General features: G+C 42.6%; 1 protein-coding gene across 1 annotated transcript in view; it reads left to right on the top strand.

Annotated features, from left to right (window-relative positions):
• Nucleotides 1-2208: 2208 nt before the first annotated feature.
• Nucleotides 2209-21498, top strand: part of LOC138965645 (receptor-type tyrosine-protein phosphatase T-like) — a 40030-nt gene continuing 20740 nt past the window's right edge. The window contains exons 1-12 of the mRNA XM_070337819.1: nucleotides 2209-2227; nucleotides 4602-4694; nucleotides 5222-5446; nucleotides 7457-7657; nucleotides 8128-8223; nucleotides 9283-9420; nucleotides 10012-10143; nucleotides 10639-10776; nucleotides 11159-11290; nucleotides 11617-11737; nucleotides 18367-18470; nucleotides 18635-19014. Coding sequence (XP_070193920.1) covers nucleotides 2209-2227; nucleotides 4602-4694; nucleotides 5222-5446; nucleotides 7457-7657; nucleotides 8128-8223; nucleotides 9283-9420; nucleotides 10012-10143; nucleotides 10639-10776; nucleotides 11159-11290; nucleotides 11617-11737; nucleotides 18367-18470; nucleotides 18635-19014 — 1779 coding nt within the window. The remainder of the gene's footprint in view (nucleotides 2228-4601; nucleotides 4695-5221; nucleotides 5447-7456; nucleotides 7658-8127; nucleotides 8224-9282; nucleotides 9421-10011; nucleotides 10144-10638; nucleotides 10777-11158; nucleotides 11291-11616; nucleotides 11738-18366; nucleotides 18471-18634; nucleotides 19015-21498) is intronic.

Below are 21498 nucleotides of genomic sequence, written 5' to 3'. Positions count from 1 at the left end.
TCATGTCAGGCCTCACTTGGTCACATACCAAACATGAACAGCCTAGGGGCTCTCTGTGCACACTCTTTGTTTTTGTTTTTTAACATGTTGTAAAAGGTACTGGTGAATTTCTCGGGAATTATGTGTTCAACAAATTTTAACTCACAATAGCAAGGGTATTGATTTTTGGTATGTGACCGATTGGATGGGATGGTCTTGTGACTGCATGGATTTAAACGATGAATTTGCTTTTGTACTCCTGTTCTTTTTGTGTCTTAATGCTGTATTTTGGTTTTGTACATGTGTATAATAATGTCATTGTAAAGCGCTTGGAGCTTCTAGGTAAGCGCTCTATAAGTTTCCATTATTATTATTATTATTATTATTATTATTATTATTATTATTATTATTATCCCATTGCATTGCCAGATCTGAGGTGTGTTCACGAGGCAGAGTGGGCATTCAAGCGGCACTAAATACTTACCTGAAGCAAAAGAACAAAAAGTCTGCAAATATTACCCATTCACAGCGTCTGAAAAGTAAATAACTGAAAACGTGTAAACGCTTGCTGTTACTTATTCCTGACGTATGGGGACATACTTTTTAAAACGAACCAAAACCGTACTGAAACCTTTTTTGTGTTTGTGTCTCGTTTTTACCACAATTATCACTTGACAAATCAAAAAAGTAAGTAAACTGCCAGTAGACCTACTCTTTGGTCGAATGCTTTAATTCAGCGATAACAGGTGTGCTGACATAGTCCTATTTAATTAGTTTAATTACTTCCAGGGCTTTTCCCATCGTTGCGGGGATGTATAAGCTTCCTGCAAAGTTATAGGTTTGAAGTCCTTACCAATTACGAGAAATAATTAATTCTTTATTGCACTGTTTTGCAACAGTTCTCCAGGACTTGGGCTATTTTTAGACCGTTGACGTCACTTCGTGACGTTTCGTAAACCAAAGATGGCGTCGGAGACTGTTTTGTTTACATTCGACACTATCAACACCACTTTGCAATACTGACATAATTTTTTCTGTGTTCGAAAGCTACAGCCAATCGTTATTATATCCCCTTAGGTACAGTTTTATAACATTATTGGCACATGTAAACAATATGAATTAATTAATGAACGCTACGAATATGGCAGCCTTTAAGCGTCTTTTTATGTGTAACAACACGACTGAAAAGTGTTTTCTTTGGCCAAACCATCCAAACGTGTGTCACAGATTGCTTGTCGAAAACGTGGTAATACAGATATCACCCTTGGCGGACAGTCTTTTGTTATCGCTCGTATACAACGAGTGAGTACAGCGGCGGGTGGGTTGTATTGCACTGTAACCCCACCCAGTGTAAAACATTTCCTTGTCGCCACACAACCGCGGTATGAAAAGTATTAGTGCGAGCTCTCTCTCTCTCTCTTTCTCTCTCTCTCTCTCTCTCTCTCTCTCTCTCTCTCTCTCTCTCTCTCTTTCTCTCTCTCTCTCTCTCTCTCTCTCTCTCTCTCTCCTTTCGTATCAGTATTGTTTGCTTTACATGCCGTTTACCATCCTGTTTTGAGCTGTATTCTGGGACGCATGTATGCGTGCGAATTGGCTTGATTTGAAATGAATACTCGTATATATTTGTGCACAAGCAAATCGAGGTAGAAAACCCCCTCTATGAATGTTTACTGTCGAAATTTGTGCGTCTCTTAAAGCAATGTCTGGATCTCGATTGGATGTTCAAATACACATATAACAATGAATCTTGACAATCATTTCGCGTGTTTGTCTTTTGAAACAAAAGGTAAACTTGTAGGTCTGACGTTTGGTGATTTTGTTTGGGGTTATCCTACCGGTCATTATAACATTATAAGATGTTTGATGGGTTGTTGACAGACCAGCTTTTTTGTCGGTCCGAGGGGGAGCATTGACCAAGGCCGAAGGCCGCGGTCAATAAATATGAAACAAAAGTCGATATGCTCCCCCAGGACCGACAAAAAAGCTGGTCTGACAACAAATCACCAAACATCGTTTTTGTCATGATTCTGGTAGTGCGAAATTAGGTGCAAAATCAACACAGAGAGCAATGCTTTGAAACGCGAGTTCTGTTATTATGATACATGTTTGTGGGCCCCAGCACGTTGCAGTCAAAGCTGGTGTGTGAAAGCAACTTTCTGTGATTTGAGTCTATAAAATGTTGAGACAAGTATGTCAGGTTTGAGGTTTTAGGTTTCGACCGACTACAGAATGGTGCGTAAAGCCAGCAGTAAACGTCTTTGAGACGAGAGTGCCTACACTTTGCATTCGAGCGATGGGATTGTCTTATTTCAAACGATGTGATTTGCTTGCACTGTCAGCGTCGGCATCTCACAACATATCTGTCGATTATCGTGCGACGATCGAGTCGGGGGCAAGGAATAGCATGAAGCAAAGATGAGTCTTTTTCTATTGTTACCTTTCTTTTCTGTTGCTGGTGCTTATAATATTGTGCGGACAGATGCGAGTGCGAGTGTTTTTGCCCCCAAGAATTTGTGTGGGTATTGTTTTTACTTGTTTCATACCCACACCAAAACCTGACAATCCCCCACCCCTCACAATCCACGAACATAATTATGTTGTGGAAGCCACGTTAGGTCAAGAGCTATTTCTGAGAATAATCAACCCACTTGACATACATATTTGAAACTGTGTGAAATGATCATCTCGCATCTACTTGAGGTAATGTGCACTTAATATAAAATAATACGCCGAACACATGTGAAAGTTATTAGTATTTTAGAGGGTGGGAATATTGTGTTTTTTGGTGTTTTTGTGGGGGGTCACCACATACACACCTCTTCGAAAACGAACGGCAGAGGGGATCAGCTCGTTACTCCCCCGTATCGCTACTCCCCCGGCTCGATACTCCCCCGTATCGCTACTCCCCCGGCTCGTTACTCCCCCGTACACAGAAAATGACTGGATAACCCTGTAATAGCTGTTTTGTTTGTTTCTTTGTTTGTTTATCCAGACAATTTCTCCGGAAAAACAATATTTCATGCTAACTTACTATCACAGGGTTATCCAGTCATTTTTTGTGTACGGGGGAGTAACGAGCCGGGGGAGTAGCGATACGGGGGAGTAACGAGCCGGGGGAGTATCGATACGGGGGAGTATACGTAGCGATGCGGGGGAGTAACGAGCTGAGCATCTCGTTACTCCCCCGTATCTCTCTTCTTAAAATATATACTTTTTTTGTCAAAGATGTACTGTACACGAATGTACAGGCAGATCTGACAGTTGTAAGTTCTTTAAACATGCTCTCTCTCTCTCTCTCTCTCTCTCTCTCTCTCTCTCTCTCTCTCTCTCTCTCTCTCTCTCTCTCTCTCTCTCTCTCTCTCTAAGTCAGAACATTTAACGTACACATTTGAAACTTTGTGAACGAATTATCCCATATATCAAGCAAATGTATACCAAAGACGAAGTAAATCGCTGAAGACATTTTGGAGTTATGAGCATTTAAATGGGTAGCATCTGTTGGGGGTCACTCTGTATTATGCTGAAGCCACCAACATCCCGATCCTTCCATCCCCCTTTGGGCATGGGCAGATTGCCTAGCGGTACCCAGTAAATCAGTTGAGTCTTCAGTCTCTCTCTCTCTCTCTCTCTCTCTCTCTCTCTCTCTCTCTCTCTCTCTCTCTCTTTTTTTCTCTGTCTCTCTCACTCTCGCTCTCTCTCTTTCTCTCTCTCTCTCACTCTTTCTTCTTTCTTTGTCTTTTTGTCTGTCTGTCTTTTTGTTTCTCTCTCTCTCTCTCTCTCTCTCTCTCTCTCTCTCTCTCTCTCTCTCTCTCTCTCTCTCTCTCTCTCTCGCTCTCTCTGTCAGCCTTGAATCCAGAGAAATTATACTTTTGGGCGATTTTAATCTTGATCGTCTGAAACACAACAAGTGCTGGATGGAAAAGTTATCCTTTCATAATTTACAACAATTAGTAACGATTCCAACAAGAGTTACAGCTACCTCATCTACGCTTATAGACCATATATATGTGTGTCAACCCAGGCTAACATTATTGAAACCTCAGTTCCAAGTATTGGTTGTAGTGATCACTTTCCAATATATTTCCGGTCAAACTGGGCTGCTTCAAAATAGACTGCTACACCGGGACTCGTGTGATTATCAGCACGGAACCCGTGTTTCAAAGCATGGCTCCCTGGGTTGATTGTGCACTTATTTTCTCACTACCAAAATGATGACAAAAACGATGTTTGGTGGTTTGTTGACAGACCAGCTTTTTTGTCGGTCCTCGGGGAGCATATGGTCTTTCGTTTCATATTTATTGACCAAGGCCGTTGTTTCATATTTATTGACCGCGGCCTTCGGCCTTGGTCAATAAATATGAAACAAAAGACGATATGCTCCCCCTCGGACCGACAAAAAAGCTGGTCTGTCAACTACCCATCAAACATCTTATATTGTTAGGATTATTGTTTTTAAGTAATACACAGCTGGGTATGCCGAAGAAAATGTTCCATTCTTATGTAATATTTTAATGGACAATAAAGTGCTGTTTTTGTTATTGTTATTGTTATAACATTCTATACTATCAGTCTGTATCTAATTTGAACACGTTCTATTGATAATGTATCACTCGTGCGTGCAGCTGACGAGGTGCAGGTGTGTTCTTGTGATAGTGACACTGACGGCGGTTGTGTTGCGAATCAACCCTGTGGTCCTGGTGGCAACTGTAACAAAGGTATGCATACATGCGTTACTTTCTTCACTTAGAAGAGAGTACGCGTTCTGACAAAGTGCGATTAAATTATAGTACTTTCATTTGTTTGACGCACTTCATGTGTTCAACTAGGCAGTAACACTAAAACAACGGTGTTTACCCGCCATGACTTATCTTCTACACTAATCGGTAGCACATCTAAATGTTGTGAACTGAGACTTGTCGTTTATGAATAGGTTTGCTGTTACAATGAGTGAGAATACAGAGAGAGAGAGAGAGAGAGAGAGAGAGAGAGAGAGAGAGAGAGAGAGAGAGAGAGAGAGAGAGAGAGAGAGAAAGAGAGACAGACAGACAGACAGACTGTAAGACAGGCAGGCAGGCAGGCAGGACCGACCGACCGACCGACCGGCAGGCAGGAAGGCAGGCAGGCAGGCAGGCAGGCAGGCAGACGGAGGGGTAAGTAGACAGACAAACAGATAAACGCGCGCCTCTTTACAGGTATTTTACTGGCATTTTAAAAGATTCCTCAAGGTGTTCTTCTGATGCAGAAAACGTGGCTTATGGAAAACAAGCGGAGATCAGTTCTCGATACTCAAAATCGGGAAAAGCCTGTGTGGCGGTCAACGGCAGGACTGGACACGTGATGAAGTTTCAATCACAGAGCGGAACGAACTGCGTCCACACTGGGGTTAACGACAACAGCCCACAATGGCAGGTGGACCTGGGGCAGAACTACACCGTCACTGAAATCATCATCTACAGTCGGCAGGACCGTAAGTCTTAACCTATTGGGGTTGTAATCATATGTCACCAAGCTCCAGGAATACATTAACATGAGTGTTTGAAAGCTTAGTTATTACAATTTAAAACGGCTGTGTGGAGTTTACGGTTCGATACGGTGATTTCTCCCGAAGTTCTTCTCCCACCGCACCACGGCTTTCTGATTTGTCTTGGTTTAATTCCGTCATACTTTCCGACCCTAATAGGAGGGGCGACATTGCGAGGAACAGATTTGAATTCGAACAAAGAGCTATATCTCGGTTTAGGGTTTAAATTGATGACACGAAACACCAAGAATGGCTTAGAATTAGAGTTTGAACATTATATTATTTATCAAATCAAGATACTCTGTCTGATAATCCTCAGAGACATCCTATTTGGCACTGTTTTGTTTACGTTGTGTCACTGCCTAAATCAGGGGATGGGTGGGGGTGGGGGGGGGGGGGGTGGGTTGCTGACCATATTACAGAGTCCAACGGTTTTCACCCGTCCTGGCGAATGCGTATACCTACCAGAACTGAATGAAATGTGACTACGAACGGAGGTCGGGACTATTTGATATAGTCGAATGTGACTCGACCACCGTTCGCCAAATACCATTCATTTAGTTCCTTGGTATCGTAACGGACCGCTTTTGAGTTAATTACTGCATGTGTGTCTAATTTATAGTACAGCAAATGTCCTTTGCACTTTGTAAGGTTCAATTGGTCATAAAGCTTTCCTAAAATGGCTCCTTATGTGTAATATATTTAAACAAAAGTTCATTTTACTTAGACGTCGTTAACGACCATTACATGCATCGACGCGCGGTATTACAAACGCCGCTTTGGCTTTTCCTAAAAGCTGATGTTACTAAAAACCAGTACGGGTCATTATCGGAAGTCGTTCACTGGAAGTACTCGATAATAATGCAACCCTTTGATACATTTGATCACTCAAAACATTTAGACTGAATTAAAATTTTTAAAAATACAATAATTACGAGTTCAGAAAACAAGGAAAAAGTTGAAATTAAAAAAATAAAGGTTAAAAACGTTCTTGACTTCCAAGAGATTCGAACCGGTGACCTCCAAAGTAACAGCATGGCTGTTGGGAGCTCTACCGATGGAGCTAATTCGGCTCAGTGTCCCACGGGGTATAAATAGAAACTTTAGCTTCAAATACTTCACATTAGTTCTCGAGTATGTGTAGCAATATCGACTCGTGGGTTTCCGAGTATCTTTGTTGGTATTTGTGTAGTTCTGTCGATCTCACTATATAAGGTAAGTTAAGTTGATTACATCCTATGCTCCCGTTCACTTCGTATCAGTTTGTAAAGCAAACTGAAGTAGCTTTAATTTCAAGTGTGACCGACATTATTTTGGCAGTCCAGTTACGAAATGCATTAAGCAATCGCCGAAAAAGCGCTGGCGTCATTTCAGGAAAAGGATTTCCTTATCCAGAGTTCCAAACGTTTTTGGAAATGTTGAAGTTTTCATTCGGGACGATGACACCCTATGGCCGGTTTAATGTATAAAAGGATGCAAGTGGTTAAAAAAACGGGCGTCGACAGAAGCAATGAAGGGGGATACTAACTTATAAGATCATATACCTATGATTTAAAACAAGTCGCGTCATGCAATATCAAAACATACAGTCATTCAAAGGAATGTAGAGTTTACTCGATTATAGAATTTACTCTATAGTCTCTTATAAATATGTCAGTCTGAAACTAAAAGATCGACATAAACACCAAACACCTCGGATAAGTCATCGACATGACTACTAAAATCTGACAAGCCGAAACCCGTAAATCCAGACGGGTCGAGCTGGCCTCGAAAAAAAAATGCGAACATGGGACCTAATATACATAAACCAATTTTATTTTATTTTATTTGGATTACATATTTGTATGAATTTGTACCTATGCAAGCACTGACAAACGTACATATTTCTTGCTTGGGTTACAACGTTGTTCAGTTGAATGTCTAATGTCACTTGCATGTTCCACCCAACGTGTTCAGAGGTTGAAAGACTAGCGGGAATACAAATCACCATTGACGACAAGGAATGCAAAACCCTGCTGCTAGACACATCTAATTACAGTCTTATCCACACCACTGCATGTGACACACTACGGAGAGGCCAGGTCGTCAAGCTGTCCAAAGTTGGCATCACTAACCCACAAAGAAGGATCATAAACTTCTGTGAAGTGCAGATCTGGGGTACGACTCATTTACCTTTTACCCTTCTCTTTGTTTGTACGTGTTTTTGTTGTTGTTATTGTTTTTAAAAAGCGTGGGTCAGGTTAAAATCTGCTTTGGCGTGTGAAAACGTGACCGTGAGTTTATCTGAACGTAGGGTTGTGCATCAAAGTATTTAATCACAGGTCCAGTACAAAGTTCTGAACTTGGAATTACCTCTCGTTTCTTGACATGTTCAATATTTGTTTCATTTAATTAATAATTATGATCATTGTATACTATTCTGATTTTAGCTGTATAACAGTTGATAACACAACATTCACAGATTTGTGATACACTCGCGCGTTATTCTACAGAGTACTGTAAGTACTTGCGAACGACAAGAAGAAGAAAAAGAGTACTATCCTCCCTTTCTATCTGTTTATTGCTGTTAATAAAGGAAATACAGTAACATACGAGATACCTGTTCATTAATACTATTTATGTTTCAGTATGTAGACCAGGACTGTTTGGTCAGAACTGTGACCAGACATGTCACTGTCACAGCAACGTTACCTGTGATAACTACTCTGGCATATGTCCCAACGGTAATTTCTTGAGTTCTTTTGAGTAAACTTCTCTCCCTCTTTCTCTCTCTCTTTCTCTCTCTTTCTCTCTCTCTCTCTCTTTCTTTCTCTCTCTCTCTCACTCTCTCTCTCTCACTCACTCTCTCTCTCTCTCTATCTCTCTCTCTCTCTCTCTCTCTCTCTCTCTCTCGCTTTCTGTGTGTGTGTGTGTGTGTGTGTGTGTGTGTGTGTGTGTGTGTGTGTGTGTGTGTGTGTGTGTGTGTGTGAAGGCTCCAGAATCAAATGGGTTTAGGTGTAAGCCACAGGTGCCTGCCAATAAAGAGGAGCTGGTGGTGGGGGGTGTCGTTGCCGGAGTTTTTTTCCCTCCATTTTTGTGTGCTGGTGATCAGGGTTGCGCTTACACAGCAAAAGGGAGGAGGCGGAAGGCAGAGGGGGAGGGGATGGGGGGTATAGAATATATTTTTGTTTTCAAGCACAAGCATAACGTCAATGGCAGACGACGCAGCATACGCTGCAATTAGAGACAAAGGTAGGGAAAATATCTTAACATCTGTAAGTATACTTATGCTAATAGCTAAACGTTAAATTTAATACTCCACTTTGTTTTTATGCGACACCTTTTCACAGCAGCTGAATTTTACTGACAGAGTTTTTCGCCGATTATTTATAACAGCTGTACGTTTCTTATACGTCGGCAGACAGCAAACCCGTCAAGATTTGAAAAGCTGTCTGCGATCGAGTCTGGCTGCCGTTGTGTCCTTGTATGCTCAAGTGAACCGTTGCATGCACATGGCAGATTTTGATAGGGTTATTAATTATGCCCGAAATCAATCCCGTTGGACTGGCTTTGCCCCAAAATGTGATTGTGGTTACACGAAGATGGACCACGACTTCTTCTGTCCGTTGTAAATCCAGTTAAATTCATAGTACATCTTATGCAGTATTCACGTGAACTTATGCAAGGCTCTTTGAGGTAGGCTCTATATTTACTCGACATATTAGTTCGTGTGTTTATTTGACTTGCTTTTCAAATCCACGAAGGCAATAACTAACCGACAGTGTGTCCTTCCCAATGCCCAGAGTGTGTTGACGGCTACTTTGGTGCAAACTGCAGCGTCGAGTGTGGTCAGTGTTCGAACAACGCTGTGTGCAACAAGACCATTGGATTCTGTCCTGGCGTGTGTCAGCCCGGGTATGAACTACCACTCTGTAAGCAAGGTGAGCCATCGTAAAGGCCGTCCTAAATAGAGTTCTACGTTTTTTCACCCAGAACGTAGTGTCAAAGGTTCGTGCAGCGAGCTTCGTGAAGTAGACTTCGAGCAATTAACGAACGGTTTTGACGAGGGAGTGTATTGTTAGTTGTCAGGATGTTTCTATGTCACAATGACAAACGCAACACCTATCAAAATCTCTGAGTGTACAACAAAGCAAAATCAAAGATCGTAATGCGAGTCAGGCCTTGCATTGAGCACAGATCAAGAAAGCATAAACAGGAACGTAAACCTTGGCAAAAGTTGACATATTAACACAATAGTGTCAAGTCATTTGAATCATTGACCGAACTTGACGGGGCTGCTAGAGTTCCTAAATAATATTTCCCAAAAGAAGTTGGTCGGTAAGCCGAAAAGGCATAACCATGTGCACTCTCCACAATGTTGTGAATGAAAGTCCTGTTTTGGGCTACATGAAAGTGGATAAAGTGATCTTAACTCAAACTACTGCTATCCTGTTTGCGGATAAGTTATCTCCCGTAGCTTATCAACCAATCTCAGTACAGCTTGCTCTTAGTTATTGTATTTTTATTCTCAGAGTGCCAAAACAAGACATACGGCGAGAACTGCAGAGAACAGTGTGGTCGGTGTGAGAACTCTGCTGCCTGTGACGTCTTTAACGGTTCCTGTCAGGCCTGTGATGGGAATTACTCTATTCCACTGTGCACAGGTACTGAGCACGTCTGCATACATTCTTCTAAACGTTTGATCGCTGACCAAAATGATTGTCTGGGGAAAGCAAAGAGCCGCATTTATGCAGCTTTTTCAATAAGTTTTTAAGAGCGAGAGAGCGCCCGCGAGAGAAAAAAAAAAGAGAGAGAGAGAGAGAGGGAATGAGGGATAGAGGAAAAAAAGGAGAGAATCGAGAAAAATCCCTGTGATTAAATACATGTTAAATGAAATGTCGATACGGATGTTTTGTAAGTCACAAAGTGAATTTTAGATTACCTGTGCGAACGCAAATGTCATGACAAAGTGCAAATGCAAACGTACAACGCAATGAAAACAACACCCAGGATAAATAGCATGAAATTCGCACTTGCAATTTTTCTAAGTAATACCAGAAGTAACAAGAATTGTAAGACACTATCATTCTACAAAGAGTAAATTTCCAAGAAATGTTTGCTTGAGCAGAATCATCTTGTGAACTCTTTGTGATATTCAGAGTGTATGGACGGTTACCATGGCAATGAATGCAGAGAACGGTGTGGCCAGTGTGCGGACAACGATGTCTGTGGCAAGGTCACTGGACACTGTCCTAAAGGATGTCCGGCTGGGTATCAACCACCGTACTGCAACACGAGTACGTGCCCCTGTTTATTTTGTAAACGATTGCTTCTTGAGCGAATGTGCTAATAACATTACAACAACAAAACATATTCCGTGTAATGTTATTTCCTGGTATCAGAAAAGCAAGTATATTCACTTTTAAAACAGAAGAAATACCAATTAAACTCCCTCTGCTTCAAAAACACTATTTGAGAAAAGACTCGGTACCGTAGTTTCACAAGAAAGATAAGAAACCGCCGCCACAAGATCAAATTGTCTGTTGAGCGATCCCACCACGCAATAAGTATTGTCTTCCGGTTGGAAAAAAAAAGATTAAATATAACTTATCAAACACTATTTAAATGCTAGGCGTCTCCTCGATTGTTCATAACGTAATTTTCGTTCACGCATTACAGCGTGCGAGGCCAACAGATACGGCAAGGACTGCAAGGAGCAGTGTGGCCAATGCAGCAACTCCAGACCTTGCGACTTCTTCAACGGAACCTGTGAAGCCTGTCTGGGCGGTTTCAGTCTGCCAATGTGCAAGCGTAAATACTACCAAATTGTTTAATCACGGAGTGTTGTAAGACTGAAAGACAATCTTCGGCGTTGTAATAGTGTTTAGAGACAATCTCCTTGTAAGCATATTATATTTGTGTGTATCTAACTCTCTAGTGCTTTGGACATTCTGCAGAAAACGTTATACGTTAGTGAAAGTTGATTGAAAGAGAGAGAGAGAAAGAGAGAGAGAGAGAGAGAGAGAGAGAGAGAGAGAGAGAGAGAGAGAGAGAGAGAGAGAAAGAGAGAGGGAGAGCATACGAATGTTTAATGCATATATCGGTTGTCAGTCCTCTGAATAATTACACGTCCACAGCCTCAGAACAGAGCCAGGAAGATCCCGACCAAAATTCCAACCAAGGAGGTGTCATTGGGGGCGCCATTGGTGCTGTGGCGGTGGTCGTTGCTGCTGTTGTCATTGGTGTACTTGTTGTCAGGTACATAGTGCTTTTACTTTTTATGAGCCTGTAATGTGTATAGTAATGTCATTGTAAAGCGCTTGGAGCTTCTAGGTAAGCGCTCTATAAGTTTCCATTATTATTATTATTAATAATGTGCACCAGATTTGTTAGTGTTGCTTTATACCCATACCCATCCTTTGTCATTCAGTGCAAATGCTGCTCCCATGGGGTCGCCTTCACGCGGCGGGAGTGTTTCCACCAAGCTACCCCACCCCTTTACTTCTCTTCTTTTGTCTTATTTCTGCCTTACCAGTCCTTTCACCTATATTTCCTTCCAAAAAACTCTCCCTACTATTCCCTGCAGTTTTCTGATTCCTTTCTTGTCTTATTTCTACCTGACTGGATCTGTCACCTTTATTTCACTTCCCAAAAGTCTTCTTTTCCACATCCTTATTTCTCTGTGGTCTTCTTAAGACCCAGCGTGTTTGCCGTGCGCTGCGACCTGTACCGGTTTGGGCTGGTGACCTGATGATTGAGGGGTTTACTTAGTTGCGACTTTGTAGCGCCAACACATCATTTTGGCCCAGTCTTTATCTAAGACAGGAGGTTGAAGAAGGCTTACCCGTTTCAATCAATCGGCTGGTCAAGTCTGGGTATATGTCTTGAGCATATTGCATCGGACCTTTGGCTAAAGGAGCAAGCGGCGGTAGGAGGGGGCGGCGGTAGTCGGGACAAACACTATGCCAAGTTGTTACCTAATCCGTTTCCGCTTGGAAAGAGTTGACGAACATTATGCCAAGTTGTTACCTAACCCGTTTCCGCTTGGAAAGAGTTAAATCTCCTATTACAGATTGATACCATATGTTTCCTCTTATCGCTGCGTATATCCATCTATATCCTTGGCGCTCTGGAGTTGGATAACCGCTCCACCTAAGCGTCCCCTTGTTGGGCTCCGTGGTGGGTGGGGATCAGATGCGACGAAGATAAAGGCCTCAAACATGGCCACCTCTTCTTTTTTTTCAAACACCCAAAACCGAAACAAACGAAGATACTGCGTTGACTCTGACTCTGACGATGAAGTCCGAGTCAGAGCAACAAAGAACAACATCAGCGAGGCCTGGCCCCGTTTCATTGTTGTTGAGACAGCAGATGAGGCACAGCCCATCTCCAAACTTTCGCCTTTTGCGATACAGAAGGTTATTGCAGGAGTATCATCAACGATAGACAACATTAAGAGGCTTCGAAATGGTTCTCTACTGATTGAATGCCCTTCAAAAAAGGCATCAGATGGTCTTCTCCGTCTGAATGGTCAGAAATTTGTTGATAGACCGGTCAAGGTCAGTCCTCACAGAGGCCTGAACACCAGCAAAGGAGTCATCCGATGCCGAGAGCTGGAGGGCCTCAGTGAGGCTGAAATAAAAGAAGGTCTAAAGGATCAAGGTGTCATTGATGTGTACCGGGTGTTGATCAGGAAGGGCGATATCAGAGTACCCACCAACACCCTTTTCGTCACTTTTTGTACACCAACCATCCCTGAGAAAATAAAAGTGGGATTTGTTCAAATAAGAGTGACTTTGTATATTCCATCACCAATGAGATGTTTCCAATGCCAAAGATTTGGACATTCAAAGGCTGGATGTAAACAGAAGGCAGTGTGCGAGAGGTGTGGCGGAGATCCTCACGAAGGTCCCTGCACATCACCACCCACCTGCACAAACTGTAAGGGAAACCATTCCCCGTCCTCCAGAGAATGTCCAAAATACAAGTTTGAACAGGCCATTCAAAAAACAAAAACGGAGAAAAAGATGTCTTTCTCAGACGCCAGGAAGGAGGTTGAAAAAACTGTTTTTTCCTTCCAGAAAAGTTTTGCGGCAGCAGTCAGTCAAAGACCTGCAACAAAGTCAACACCCACCCAGACCAGTATTTCATATAGGTCTGTGGGTGTCCAGGCAGGCCCGTCCATGTTGAAAAGGACAGAGCCCACAAGAAACAAAAGTATTTGTACACAGACAGATGAAAGCACAGGTGGGGATATCCCCACTGGAGACTCTATGGGGTCTCCTGGTGAGGTTTGCTTCACCGCCCCAACTGGAGACCCTGTGGGGGCTCCTGGTGAGGTTCGCTTCACCACCCCAATTGAGGACCCTATGGGGTCTCCTGGTGAGGTTCGCTTCACCACCCCAACCCAGAAGCCCGTTCACAGGGCAACTCACAGGAAGGGGGCCGTCGAGGTAGTGGAGGTAGTGGACCTTACTCAATCCACACCACGAACACCTCCGGACAAGGGAAAAGTTACTCTGCCCCAAAGATCGCCTCGCACCCCAAAAATGGAGAAAAATCCCATCACACTATACAATCATTTTGGGAGTTTATCCGACGAAGAGGGTATGGAGGCAGAAACTTCTTAAAACTAAACAAACATAGCCAATTTTATTCAATGGAATTGTAGAGGGGTCCAAGCTAACTATGAAGAATTATGTCTACTTTTACACAAATTTCATCCTGTTGCTACAGCATTACAGGAAACAATGCTGAAACCAAACAAAGATTTTAATGTATCTGGATACAATGTTTTTAGAAACCATTCAGACAATAACACGTCTGGGGGAGTTGCTCTTTTGATTAAGAAAAGTGTACTTTGTAGTGAGATCAACCTATGTACAAACATTCAAGCCGTCGCAGCACGAGTGACATTAGATAAAACCATCACTCTCTGCAGTGTATATCTGTCACCATCAAAATGTTACACGAAGCACGATCTTGAAAATCTTATTGATCAGCTTCCAGCTCCCTTTGTTTTAATGGGAGATTTTAACGCTCATTCCCCTTTATGGGGCAGCAACTCTCTAAGTACGAGAGGACGAATTCTAGAAGATGTTTTAGACAATCGTAATCTATGCGTTTTAAACGATGGAGTACCAACATATCTCCATCCAGCAACAGGATGCAAGTCCATACTAGATCTAGTTATTTGCGACACCTCTCTTGTTCTAGACTTTGAATTTAAAGTCTATGATGACACATGTGGTAGCGATCATTTCCCTATCTTGATGTCTCAAATAGATGGATTGGAAGAAGCTTCCCCCCAGAGATGGAACCTGAACAAGGCAAACTGGCTGTCTTTTACTGCCGAATGTTCTGTCCAACTCACAGAAGACACTGTCTTTGATGGAAGTGACGACCCATCATCTATTTTTACAAACACTCTACAAGACATTGCCACTGAGTACATCCCAAAAACATCTTCAAACAACCGCATTAAAGTGCCATGGTTTAATAAAGAATGCCAAGAAGCCCGATCTGAGCGAAAGAGAAGTCTACACAGGTTCTACAGATGCCCGACCCTTAGCAAGAAGTTGACTTTCTTCAGATTTCGCGCTAAGAGTCGCACTGTCATAAAACATTCTAAAAGAACATCCTGGAGGTCTTTTTGCTCAAACTTAAACTCTAAGGTATCATCAAGTAAAGTTTGGAATGCTATTCGTAAAAACAAAGGGAAAAAAGGATCTGCATCAATTAACCACCTTGTGGTAAATGGATCCCTTATAACCCAAAAGAATGAAGTAGCAAACGTTCTGGCTTCAACAATGGAAAAAAACTCATCAACAGAAAATTACTGCACAGATTTTCAAAAAATCAAAGCCACCCAAGAACGTAAACCCATAAACTTCTCATCTCAGAATGAGGAGAACTACAACAAGTTGTTCAGTATAACTGAACTCAAACAAGCCTTACAAAAATGCAACAACTCAGCAACGGGGCTGGACGGAATACATTATCAGTTCCTCACACACCTACCAGAAAGTTGTCTTCTGGTCTTGCTGAAGGTTTTTAACCACATATGGGAGAGTGGATCCTTTCCACCTTCATGGCAAGAAGCGATGATTGTCCCCATTCCAAAACCAGGTAAAGATCATACAAACCCCAGCAACTACCGTCCGATAGCCTTGACCAGCTGTCTGTGTAAAACCATGGAGCGATTGGTCAACGCTAGGATGGTGTGGTACCTAGAAAAACAAAACCTCTTAAGTGATGTGCAATGTGGCTTCCGAAAGGGACACAGCACCACTGATCATTTGGTACGTTTTGAGACCTTCGTTCGAGAGGCCTTTGCGAGATCTGAACATGTACTAGCTATATTTTTTGATCTCGAGAAGGCTTACGACACGACCTGGAAACACGGTATTTTAGCTGATTTGCATGAAATGGGTTTTCGTGGACGTCTCCCTGTTTTTGTGGAAGGATTTCTAAGTAATCGATTTTTTACAGTACGGGTCGGTCCCAACCTATCAGAGTTCTGTCAACAAGAGATGGGTGTTCCTCAAGGAAGCATTCTATCACCCATGTTGTTCAACATCAAAATCAATAACATAGTAAAGGCAGTACTGAAAGGATCCGAGTCATCCTTGTTTGTTGATGACTTTGCACTTTGTGTGCGTGGCAAATCCCTACATAGAGTGGAAAGGCAGCTTCAATTATGTATAGACAAGGTGCAAAAATGGGTAACAGAGAACGGTTTCAAATTTTCCGCAAGCAAAACTGTCTGTATGCATCTTTGCAAACAAAGGGGAGCCATGCCAGAACCCTCTCTGGTCCTGAATGGTAATCCTGTCAAGGTTGTTGAAGAATTTAAATTCCTAGGACTGACCTTTGACCGTCGACTAACATTCCTTAAACATATCCAGTATCTGAGAACATCATGTCTGAAAGCTCTGGATGTATTGAAAGTGGTTTCTCATACGGACTGGGGTGCTGACCGCACAGTCCTACTCAGACTTTACCGTGCTTTAATCCGATCCAAGTTGGACTATGGTTGTGTCGTCTATGGTGGAGCCGCAAAATCCAACCTAAGGCTATTAGACACAATACACCACCAGGGTATACGTCTTTGTCTGGGAGCTTTCAGGACGTCTCCAGTACAGTCCTTATATTTTGAGGCCAAAGAACCCTCTCTGAGGCTGCGACGCCTGAAACTCACCCTAAATTATGTGTTGAAACTGAAAGCTATGCCTACAAATCCAGCCTACCAATGCGTATTTCAACCACAATGCTCTGAATTTTTTGAAAGTCACCCAAATGATCGAGCACCTCTGTCTTCTCGGATTCAGTCACATCTGGCCGAATCAAAGATAAAACTCGATCATGTTAGTGAAAATCGATGGACAGAAACACCTCCATGGACATTGCCAGATCCAGTTGTTCGACTCGATCTGACAAGGTTAAAGAAGTCAGAGACAAATGATTTGATTTTTAAACAGTGTTTTAGCCAGTTCTGTACCGAGTTTCCTTCCCATCAACGAATATACACTGATGGGTCCAAAGCTGAAAGTAAAGTGGCATCAGCTTCTGTCACTGGTCCTAAACTCGATAGGGCCTTTTCGGCCCGTCTTCCGGATGACAGTTCTGTATTTTCTGCAGAGTTGAAAGCTTTACAGCTAGCTCTGAAACAGGTATATCAGTCAAAAAAGAAAGACTTCCTGATTCTGTCGGATTCCCTATCAGCTCTTACCGCCGTGAAGAGAACTCAGCTAGATCACCCACTGTTGGTCGAAATCCAAGAGCTACATGCATCTCTGATTGAAGAAGGCAAAAGGATTGTGTTTGCATGGGTGCCATCCCATGTTGGAATTAGAGGCAACTCTGCAGCTGATCAAGCTGCTAAAGAAGCCAGAGAAAGACTCATCACTGACAAACACACAAAGCATTCAGATTTCAGAACTCGCACCAACATGTACATAAAGTACCTATGGCAGAGTGAATGGGACGAATGTGAAGAAAATAAACTTCATAAGATCGTCCCCCAGCTGTCGGACAGCCTACCCCAATGTCGCCTCAACAGGAAAGAAGAGACAGTTCTCTGTCGCTTACACATTGGGCACAGTCACATTACACATTCGTATCTGCTGAAAGGTGAAGATCCACCATACTGTTTTGGATGTGACGAACCATGGACATTAGAACATGTTCTCACAAAATGTGTAGACGTTCAAGAATTTCGAGACAAACACTACAATGCGGAAACACTGAAGGTTTTATTCCGGGATGTTCCCCCGGACAAGATTTTTAACTTTTTAAAAGAGATCAAGATTTTTTACAAGATTTAAAGTACCAGAAGTGAAAACTAATAATTTTTAGAACCTTCTTTTACAGTGATAGATTTGAATGTAAATAGTCTGAAACGTAGAACTTGCCATATGAAGGGAAAAGAAAATAACTGCATCGGTCTCGAATAGCAGCTAGCATCTGCTGAAGAGACATTAAACCCCAAAAACCAACCAACCAACCAGTGCAAATGCGGTTGGTGACGTAGAAGAAAAACTTCTGTTCGGTATCATGTTTGTACGGTTTTCCGACGCATCATTTATACGATAATAGCGATGTCTGATCAGGCGAAACAACCCTAAATGTACGCGAACAGTCACATACATTGATTCCTGTTACAGAGTGTTTGTTAAGTCTTTGGAGTTAGCGTAGACATCAGTTAAGATTGACAATAAGACACGTGTCGTATCACCATAGACTTAGCTAATGATGTTAAACATTACACATAATAATGTCTCTTTGACGTTTTCATCGGTATTACGGTCGATAACAAGTGCAAAACATGTAAGCTAGGATACAGTGCACGCAATGAGTTATTTCTTTTTTGATTTTTTGTTTTACAGACGGAGGCAGAAACAGAAGGAGCAAGGTTCGGGCTCACCACCCACGAGTTTGCAGTCTGAACATGGAAGAGGCATAACGGAACTCCCATTAACTTCGCTTCAAGGTGAACCAACTGCTACTTTGCTAGATTGTGTTAGTCTGCTTATTCAAATAATTATGTTTTGCCAACGGATGTTGCACACTCGTCGATGCAAACTTATCTCCCAGCAAAAGCGATTATTTTCCATAACAATGTTATGCTACTTCCCCATGTCTTTTTCTCGACAGAAACTCCAGTAAAACGCACAGCCAAACCGAGTGTAGCCGTCAAACCGTTCATCCAACCAAAGAAGACAAAAACCGAGAACAGCAATGCCGAGGATAGCCAACACATCTACGCCAACGCCCCCACTACCACCGCCCAGTCAATACCAGCTACGACAACAAACCCGCCAAGACAAGCTGAACTAACCCAAACAAGTGATACGGCTCCAGAACCACAGTCAACTGAAGAAGACGACGAGGGTGCACTCGATGACGAAGCGCCGGTTTACGGCAACGTAGGCAACGTGTATGCTATGTTCAAGGCCTCCAAGCCAGAACTTGACAGGGTGCAGAAGTACCTGGTGGACAAGCTGGCTTCTGAACGGCTTCGTGAAGAATTTCGGGTAAGTGATAAAGTAGCTGATCAATGTCGCCTTCATCCTTTTATGGTTCGATTGGCACTCACGGAGGTGAACGAGCATGAGCTGTGTATATGTAAAATATGAAATATAAAATGTATGCATGAGAAATTACAGCAATATTCTTATCAAAAGAGCAAAACATCACACTATCACACGTGGCTAGGTAGGATGCCAGCCGGCCTTTTTTTTATGTCGCAGAAGATCCATACTGTCTATCTACACTCCCTTCCCGAATACTGGTAATCAAACTTTACTCAGTACCCAACACTAAGGCGGTCTAATTCGTTATAATTTTTTTTTTAATGTACAACACTGATTTCTCGCATAATTTGTTCTTTTCATTCAAGGGACGTAACCACTCGGTGCGTTCTGGAATCAATCGAATTTTGGGTTACAATCTATCAAACTGACCACAAATTTGCTTCACTTGCAAACAACTGAGATGTTGTTCTACTTCAAATAATTTTGCTTGGAAACACTCTGGAGTTTCTTTTGACAGAAATCCGGTTGGCGTCCTACCAAAAGCCGAACTTTGACTTTTTTAACATCACAATACTCAACCCTTGTGTCACAAACGGCAAGGTACCCACCGACAGGCACGAGTGCTCCAAATTGTCACTCTGCTTCAACAAGAGGACTGTCTGTACCCGTCACTTGCTGTTTGTTTCATTTCACTGGTAATGTCCACGAGAATTACGTGGTAATGTTCCCTTTCCCTCATCATCGGCTTCCTTGATGGATACCCCAGATAACCGTTGCTCGCAACAACCAACTGCAACATTTGCCGCAATGCGACACATTTGAATTGATTGACAGGTCGTTTCGAAACTGACATCGGGTTGTGTTAGTTCGCGCATTGACTTCAGACACTGCACGTGCGTACACTGTGCACTGAAAACGCATAGGACAGTGGTAGGTCAAGGACGTGTATATGTCACAATAGCCTGCTCTATCTCTCTCTCTCTCTCTCTCTCTCTCTCTCTCTCTCTCTCTCTCTCTCTCTCTCTCTCTAGTCGGGTAGCTGAAATCTGTAGCTTGCCAAATAAATGGGACGCTAAACGTTGAGGGTTACAAGCATCCACCTGGTCTCAATGGAGAGTCTGGACGTGGAGTAGTGTAGTCCAGGTAGGTGGACATTCTGAATTTGGTTTGGCCGCCATGACACTTTTCAAAATGGCCGCCTGAAAATCTTATGCGGGCCATATCTCACGTGTTATATTTGATGGTTTCTGTCTCGTTTCCAATTTCCCCCTCGGTGGCCCCTTTCAAAAAGGGTGCACACCGGTTCTTCTTGATTGCGAGTGTTATCGATTGTTTCGCTGTGGTTAAGAACCGGTGTGTACCCTTTTTGAAAGGGGCCACCGACTTCAACCCAGGTTTGAACGGCTCAACTGCAAGAATGCAGGGGCTCAGAGAACAATTTTGGGACATCTTAAAGGAAAACACCAATTCCCTCCAACACTATTTCGCCGAATTCATCGAGGGGGAAATTGGAAACGAGACAGAAACCATCAAATGTCTCCGCGACGAAGCCCTCGCCATCGCGGGTAAAGATGAAGAAGCCTTCAACATGCTGAAACTCAGCCTCCAAAAATTCATTAAGGATGAACAAACTTTGGTACAACGCCACCGTGACTACGAGGAAGACAGGGAAAGACGCGAACACCGCAACCAACAACGGAAACGGCCACGGGACCACTCAACAAGTAACTACAGAATCCCCAAGCTGCCAAAGCTACATTAGGCAACATTTTTGTCTAAATCCTACACTCCGGTCTGCCCTCGGGCGGACCATCCTCATCTTCCAAAAAGGGATGAATTGTTTCGTTGCTAAACCACCTTATGAAACAACCAACACACCCCCTCCCCCTGTCAACCTGTACATACAGTACACAGACAAAATAATGAGAAGGGTTGAACAAACAACCACACCACTCCCCACATTTACCTGTACCATCAGTACACACAACAATACGGAGAAGCCTCAATCACTGAGAGGACAGTACACACAAATACACCCAAACAAGGGAAATGAAAAATAGTCATCTATAAATGATTATTCTCAATCGAGAAACAAAGTGATGAGGATATGGGTTTGAATAGTTGTCCCCTGACGAGGCTACCTTTCAGTTTCCCCAGAACACCTCTATAAAATCACAAAGAAGCTATCCTAACAATTTGAAACTGTAAATATTGCCGAAAAGTACTATAATTGGGAGAGGTACTTAGGGATCTCTGGGCTGCCTACTGCATTTGCCGGGTTTGGCAGACCCTTGATTTTTTACCCCCAGAAAATAAGCCGATTAATGCTCCGGTCAGATTGTCATTAAATGTTTGACTGAATCACCCTGAAAGAAACCCCATTGATTTAAATTGGCATTATATTGCTTCTATTAAAATGCAATCATGTACTGCTGGTAATTTGGCTGTTATTTTGAGCATGTACATGATTAGGCACAACAATGA

This window comes from Littorina saxatilis, linkage group LG4 (genome assembly GCF_037325665.1).
Source record: "Littorina saxatilis isolate snail1 linkage group LG4, US_GU_Lsax_2.0, whole genome shotgun sequence".
Lineage (NCBI taxonomy): Eukaryota > Metazoa > Mollusca > Gastropoda > Littorinimorpha > Littorinidae > Littorina > Littorina saxatilis.
The sequence above is the reverse complement of the archived record's forward strand: the minus strand, read 5'-3'. Positions and strand labels throughout refer to the sequence as shown.